At 32.7% G+C, this 8,377-nt stretch overlaps 1 protein-coding gene across 1 annotated transcript; it reads left to right on the plus strand.

The window, feature by feature from the left end:
* Window positions 1–4,707, plus strand: LOC112290137 (uncharacterized). The gene is made up of 5 exons (XM_024536130.2): window positions 1–144; window positions 1,503–1,971; window positions 2,185–2,549; window positions 2,880–3,952; window positions 4,241–4,707. The coding sequence occupies exons 2-5, from the start codon at window positions 1,546–1,548 to the stop codon at window positions 4,480–4,482; spliced, it is 2,106 nt and encodes a 701-aa protein (XP_024391898.1). The 5' UTR covers window positions 1–144; window positions 1,503–1,545; the 3' UTR covers window positions 4,483–4,707.
* The last annotated feature ends 3,670 nt before the right edge of the window (window positions 4,708–8,377 follow it).

Here is an 8,377-nt window from a genome sequence, read left to right on the forward strand (position 1 = left end):
AGTCGTGCGATTTGTCGAAACCTTGCGACCTCGATACTGGCTTGCCTCGGTTGTGGATGGTGTCTGTGTTGTGGTTGCGAGCTGGAAGGGCGTTTTTTCTGGATACATTGATTCATTGCTTCGACGTTTTCGCTCGCTTCCGAGGTATATTTTGCCGTTTCTTTCACAATTCAAATTTTAATTTTCTAAACACAATGAAAATGAACATAAAAATCTGATTCAGGTCTTTCAGGGTTTGACTTACTGTGCGAGGATGGCTGGATTTCTTTGTCGTTGTATTCTCGTGTTCTTGCTCCTCTCCTGCCAGTGCTGAGAGAATAGTTTCCATCTCTGTTAGTGTAGGTTCTGTTTTCCGAAACGATTTGCGATTTCCAAGCTTGATGTGGTGCTGTGAGAAGCTCTCAGAACGTTGCATTGTAGAATGCTACCCTAGGACTGTGGACATAATTTGCATTTCCGACCTTTAATCTAGCATTGTGGAGATTCAGAATCCGTTATAGCAATAAGTGGCAAACTTGTGAATCAACAGAAGCAGCTGCCAGGTGACAAATCTTTCTAACACCAGGATTTGGAAATCACTAGGATACCACACAGAGGGTTAGAATCCGTCGCTCGGAACTTGCTCTTACTGTGCGTCAAGAGCTTAGATCAACTTCTTCTACGATTTCATGTGTGCTTTGCTTATTCTTCTCCGTGAAATGCTATTTTTGTCAATGCCTAAGCTCGTTAGTAGTCTTCTGTTAATTAGGTTGATGACAGTGCACGGTGATAACTACTCGATGGTTCAAGCCATTAATGTACTTAAACGGGTATAACGAGCATTAGTGAGTGGCACTCCCACCTGATTCAAATTTTACACGTTAATTCTCCCCGATTCCAATACCTCCCCAGACAATCTCCTGTCAATTGCAAAACTGCACCACCGCATATCATTTTGCTCATATGTGGACACATGGCGTTTCTGCACCTGGTGTCTTACCCACACTGTAGATTGTCTCTTGAACGGAAGGCTTTCCCGGTGCTTACTTCTAGAACTGGATGCTATAACTTTGTGATTCATCTGGGCTATATCTTTGTCTTTGACTTAGCATGCATTTGAAGCTTTACATGTCTAGTTTGAAAGCAAAAGTGAAATTGTGCATGTTTGGAGAATTTGTGTGGGAGATAATGTCTTCGATTATTGTTGACTTTGTGAAAGCACGTAGGTTGATATGCAGAAAATCTTTATTCCCTTCTTATCGCTTGTCATGAGTGCAGCATTTATGTATAACGTATCTATTCTATCATAGTCAAGCAAGTGTTAATGCTGTTCATGATATTAACGACAACGAGTGCTTGAAGTCTGCTTTTCATTTAGAGGCTTTAGTTGGTTTCAATGGTTAGTGTAATTGTCAAGTATTTTGCACAAAATTGAAAGTTGAATTTGTGGATGTTGGTTATGGTTAAGTGCCTCGTAGAACTGCGATGTAGGGTTGGATTGAAATTCGTTTATTCCATTGCAGAGCTAGAAGAACGGTGAGACAAAAGACGGCTTCTTTGTAGAAAATGACGGGAAGCAAGGCATCAAAACGGAGGAGACGGGAAAACTCAGTTCATTATTCATCAGATTCTACAGAGCAAGAAGTAGTCTCAGATGGACAGGAATATTGTCACGAATCGAAGGGGAAACGGAAACTTGGAGAAGAAGATGTTCAAAAACCAAAAGAAGACGGGAAAGAAGTGGATCTCTCACTTCTGGATGAGGAGAAGGTTGTACAAGTATGCGGTATCTGCTTGACCGAGGAGGAAGCTGAAAGAGGGAAGCTTGATTGCTGCGACCACTATTTTTGTTTCGGATGTATCATGGAGTGGTCAAAAGTTGAGTCCCGGTGTCCATCGTGTAAACAAAGATTTTTGACAATTGTAAAGCCTTCAGTGCCTGGCATATCACGCAGCCGACCACGCATTTTTCATATTCCTCATAAGGATCAGGTATTTTTACCTTATTGGCGTTAATCGATGTTTTTACTTTATCGATTTGTTGGCTTTTCGTATGTTCAATGTTTGTTTTGTTTTGTTAATTTCCTTTTTCTATGAGTTTTGCAAAACTTAGCAATGAGGTAGTTGGTAGCAGATTTCGATAGTTTTGAGTTATTCTTCATCCTTACAGTGGTCATTAACTCATTTGAAAATCATGAATGACAGGTTTATCAGCCGTCCGAAGAAGAGATTCGTCTCTTTACGGATCCATATCTGGACGTGGTTTGTTCTGTGTGCCAAGAGGCTGGAGATGAAGGGGTTCTTCTTTTGTGTGATGGATGTGATTCAGCAGCTCATACATATTGTGTTGGTCTAGGATTATCTGTTCCCCGTGGAGATTGGTTTTGCAATGCGTGTTCTATTGAGCATCGAGGTTTCAGTACTGATGACGACGATGAGGTAAACAACGAAGCTGAAGAGAATGACAGCACTCCTTTGCTTACTTTTGTTATAGCCAATGTGCAGCCTGTCCCTCGGAGACAACGTCCCCGACGATCTACAGCCTACCGTTCGAACCAAGTTGGTCGTAGGTGAGTAAGGCAAGTTCATGTGACCAAATTTCACAGTAACGATTTTATTTGTGGCCTTTGATTCGATTTTTATAATGTGACCTCATGGAGATTTTATCTTTGAGCCATTAATTTAACTGAAGAGATTGAGATGTACTTTCTATGTTAATCATTTGTGGTCGATCATGAGCAAAGCCTTTGTTACGATTGGTTCAATACATTGAATTGTACATAACTTTTGGGTATTTCTATCATAGTCCGTTCTTTTCAGTACGCGCCCTAACTTTCAAGCAAGGCGATAAGTCTGAAGGCATTGAGTTCACTCACTATGATGAACTTTGTTTTTGGCAGACACACTCGACTCCACCCATTTCCTGCACTTTCAGAAGAAGCACAAGCTTTAGCAATCCAAGAAGAAAATCTATCCGGTTCGTTGATCGATGATGTAGAGTCTACGCAAGCAAGTGCACGCACCTTATCTTCGCAGCGGATCATACGCCAAAGAGTTAATGATTTTCGGAACCATTGGGATCAATTACGAAGAGGAGAGCTGCAGTTTGGATCGATTTCACATTCAGCTCCAAGGACACGAGCATCGCAGGCTGGACGGAATCAATCCAGCGCGATTGCTCCAGCTGCACCAAGTAATGATATTTCTCAAGCATGGGCAATGATGGAACTTGCTCGGACTTTGAGAGCAGATAGGGTAGCCTCGAATTCTGCACCTACTACTAGAACTGTCGTACATAGAGAAACCACGCGGGGAAGGATACCTACTATTGAAGGGACTTCAATGCCCTCATCAAGGTTCAGTCAAGCTCAAGAGCCGAATTTGAGAACGGATAGTGCTAGAGATGGTAATCAAGCCATGGAAACTAGGCCCATGATTCAAATTGATCAAAATCAAGAGCAAAACTCAAGACGAGAAAATACAAGAGATACCGGTTGCTTAATAGCAAACAGATTAAGAAGTAATAGAGATCGAGCTCATGGACACGATTTAAGAAACGATGTTAGAGAAGGCAATTACTCGATCGAAAGCAGTTCAAGAGGTCGTAGAGGAAATGGAAGAGAAGGTAGTCATGCAGTGGATGGTAGATCAAATGATCATGGAGGTGGTCGAATTAGCGGACGACGTGACATGAATTCTGTCCATGATATTCAGGACAATAGTGTTCGAGAATTGAGGTCATTCAGGAATAGTAATGATCTGGATGGTGAAGGGCGGAATGCACCTGGTAGCTCTGGAGGGAATGAGAGGCCTCGTGTTGTTGGCAGGATTGGAAGGAGATCACAACTTGAAGATCAGCAGGCTCCTACACCTCGTACAAGAGGGAGCTCTAGGGAGCGGAGAGAAACGAAAGAACAAGTTGCCCACTATGTGAAAGCAGAGCTGAAGCCACTTTATCATTTAGGACATATCGGTACGTATCTAAATCCTTTCTTGATTACCGTTGAAACTTTCAATAAGTTGTAGATCAAAATTAGTGGGTTCCGTTTGCTTGTGTAGTTTTTGCAAAACCTAATTTTGATGGAGGGTTCCAATTTGAGTGCCAGTTTTTCTAGTTTTATCGTATTTTTTGATTCCTTAATTTGGCCAAAATCATTGGAGGTGAAGATTTATCTTCTTCGTTGTCATAGATGAATGTTTTTCTTCGTAAGTTTTTTATACTATTCACATGTATTACCTATTTGATTATACTGTGTTGCAGATAAGGAAGAACATAACAGGATTGCGAGGTCGGCAACACAGGAGTTTTTATCAGCATTTGGAATAGAGTGCAGAGTTCCTGAAACACGTGCGTCTGAGAATCTCAGTACCCGTTGTACTCACTCATCTCCGCCATCAACTTTCTCAATTTTCCCTATATCTTGCTTGCAATGCGTGAAGCATAATGTAAGCAAAATTGTAGGTGTGCTGGTGAAGAAAGCTGTGGGTAAGGACATCTTGTAGTACATTATCAAGCGTTGGATGTACAATAAGTTTTGACAGAAACTAAGCGGTTTTTTAGTGGCTGATTTTGAGCGGATCGTGTTGGCTTGTACAGACTGATAGAAGCACTTCTTTGTTAAACTTCGTTATATTCGCCAATTTCGTTGTATGAATGACAAGGTTCATATACTATGCCAAAGCTCCTGTGTAATTTTCAACAAGCTGTATAATTTTGTTGCTTCCTTACTTTCGGTTTCTTATCATTGTTGATGTTTTATATATATTACTTTAAATTATTTTTAAAAAATTATTATTTGATACTTCAAAAAACTTCCGTTTCAATAAAATATACTTAATATTCGAGATTTAAATTAAGGTAATTCCTATAATAAATCTCGAATATTAAGTATATTCGAGATTTAAATTAAGGTAACATTCGAGATTTATATTCCAATAATTAAATTTATTGGAATATTTTTAGATACTATAATAACTATGTAATGCTTGAATAGTAATTTGACTATTCATCTTTCAATAACTTTAAGAAGACATATCTGTATGAGAAGTTATAACATTGAAAAAGATATTTCTTCTATTCAAGTTTTTATCTCAAATTGAACCTTGTTTTTTTCCTTTCTCATCTTACAATTTACAATCATAGGCAAACAAGCAAGCAACCATTAGAAAGACAAACCATGAGCAAAGTAAGGGCAATATTAACCTAGAGTTCCATCACAATGTATGTGACATCCATAGCTCCACAACAATTAAGCAATCTGTGAACCTTCTGAAACCCTAACTCACTTCATTTCTTTACCAAAAACTTGCACAAAAGAAGCATGAAGTTTTCTTTTAGAGATGAATCTAACTTTTCTTTGTCAATGTGTGTACATCTATTCATTTATGAGAATCTTGCAACTAGATTTGAATAAAAGGTTCAAAATCTATTCAACATTCAAATAAATTTTTTGATTAAAAAGTAAAATCTCAATGTCCAAATTTTGCATTTTGTGATGGAAATTAAAAACTAAAATGACAATTAACTTAATTTGTAAGAAATCTCCTTCATTCACAAATTGAACATACAAGTAATAGACAAAAAACTTAATGTGCACTAATTAAAATTCTTAAAAGAGTTTGTAGTGATCTATGCTTTACTATGCTTCATCAAAAACAAACTAATGGCTTGATATCATTCTCATAGCAAAATCCTAACCATGATCATGATGGTGACAATGACAACATAAATACTTCTTAAACTAAGTCAAAATTAGGTGTATCCTATACAAAAGAGAATTGTATTGCATGCAACTTTGCCTATGAACCACTCTAACTAGCGACAAAATGCGGGGGTACACAATAGATCTTGATGAGCCAAGTTAAGGCACAATACAATGGTAAAGAAACACTCAATCAAGCTTTTTTGATCGACACTTCATACACATATTTTATTCGACCAAAGCTTTGTATGCTTTCTCTCCTAGAAACATCCCAAAACAACATATTAATCTCAATTAATGTTGTAATTAATATCTTAGTTAATCTTAATTTTTCTTTACTTTTGATGGAAACTTTTGATGAAAATAATAAAGTGTGCAGCAAATTAGAGAGTTTTTTTTTTTTTTTTTTTTTTTTTTTTAATTCTTCTTCTTCTTCTTCTTCTTCTATTCCATTGATTTCTACCTCCCTCCACTAAGTTTTTTCACATAAAAGATTTCTTCATTCTCTTAATGTTATTTTGTGATTTTTATATTAAAATATTTTAAAGAATAAAATCTATATATAGTCAATGAAATCAATTAAAACTTGTAAATAAACTTCAAAATTTTAGTATTTTTTTAATTTTTTTTAATATATTATAAAAATTTGATGTTTGTTTATCATCCATAAAGTATTTAAGTTATTTAGTAATTTAATTCTAATGTTTAGGATTATTTTGATGATATCCTCAAATATGTATATAATAATATTTTTATATTTTTAAAGATAAATTTAAAATTTATAAATTTTAATAATACATATTTGTTATATTTTTAGCTTATAAGCTTATTATGCTTAATACATAGATCTTCAAATACTTGGCAAAATAAAAATAATACATATTTTGTATTATATATATATTTATATATATATATATTTATGAAAGTTTATCTCTAGTATAGTAGATAATCAATAATTAATTATTAAATATCAAAGATCTCTATAATTTAGACAATTATTTTTTACTTTTATTTTTTTTAAAATAATTTTTTTATTTCAAAACAATTTTAATTAGAATATTATGTGATAATTATATTATAAAATTTCAACTTATAGATTTTATAAAAAATCATATAAACAATAATAACAATATAATAAAATAGATTAGACTACTTTATTAAAAATCTTAGTTTATTTATCTTATATTAATCTTAAAATTATACTTATATTATAAATAACACTTTTATAGATTTTTTAAAGGAATTTATTTTATTTATTTATTTTCTACATATAATTTAATAATCATAATTCTGTTTACATGTATTATTAAATATATTTTTACAAATCTATAATTGCAATGGTTATATTTAATTTTTAAAAACCAATTTTATTTGATGACAACTCATTATTTAGTTGCAAGCACTTAAAGAAGCTTTTGGTACAATAATCCAAGAAATTTGCAAAATATGAATACAAAGTAATGTAAAAAGTAAACACTTCAAGATAAAAATAAATAGAGTATTTAGTGTAATAAAAGGATTACCACAAGCAAGTCATTCTTGGCTCACATTGGAAGCCATAGAGCATGAAAAGATGACAATCAAGAATTTTAAAGATATTTGAAATTCCAATGTAAAATAATAGAGGCATTAATGATACCATAAAACTTTATTCAGCAAAGTTTTATGTGGATATTTTTATTATAATAATTTATCTTAAGATCTAATAAAAATAAAAATATTTTTTTTGAAGTAGATAAAATTGATTATTTATTATCAATAAATGTTTAACATCAAAAAAAATATTTTTCTTTCTTGTTTTGTATGTATTTTATAAAAGAAAAAAATATGACATATTTGAAAAAATTGAATCTACGAATATTGATATCTAATAAATATTGATGAAAACAAAATTATAAGAAATTTCTACTATAAACTTGTTTAAACAAAGATGTATTAATGGACTTAATTTTCTAAATGTGGTACATGTATACTACGATGAAAATCGTGTACAAAAATGATGAATCTTAATTTCAAAAGATTAACTACATAAATTTAAATACTAATGAATAATTCAAGCTGATATTTATTTCAAACTAACAACTTTGAATATCCACTAAGAGATCTTGATAACTACAAAATTATTACCTTAATATAAAATAAAAATTAGATTATTTGTATTAATTTTATATTCTAAACCATGATATGTATTTAATAATTTTTAGAATTCATTATCTTATGCATTATCTCACTTGTCAATGCACTTGACAATATATTCTAAAAACCATTAAATACATATCATGATTTAGATTTGAAAAAGTACTTATATTCAAACTATTAAGATACTATCTAAGGTCAAAACTTTTGTAGATATATCAAATTTAATCTAACATTATATGTTTAAAAAATTGAAGATATTTGAATTTTTTTCACTTCAAAAATATTTAAATTAGAAATATTAGAGACTAATCAAAAGCCACTTAGAATATTCAACTTGTTTGATAGAAACTATCTTTCTTGAAAGAATATTTTGATTAAAAAAAGGGCCAATAATATTATAAGAAATTGTTTTTATGCCTAAATTGTTTTGTGATTATATTAAGTACATGTTAATAATAGTGCTAGTACTAATAATTATTTTATTAATTGGTTTAATAATCTTAGAATGCTAAATATTATCCCTTGTTGAGCTGTAAGCAAAAATTATAAGATTGGGC

This window comes from Physcomitrium patens, chromosome 1 (assembly GCF_059467195.1).
Source record: "Physcomitrium patens ecotype Gransden chromosome 1, ASM5946719v1, whole genome shotgun sequence".
Classification (NCBI taxonomy): Eukaryota; Viridiplantae; Streptophyta; class Bryopsida; order Funariales; family Funariaceae; genus Physcomitrium; species Physcomitrium patens.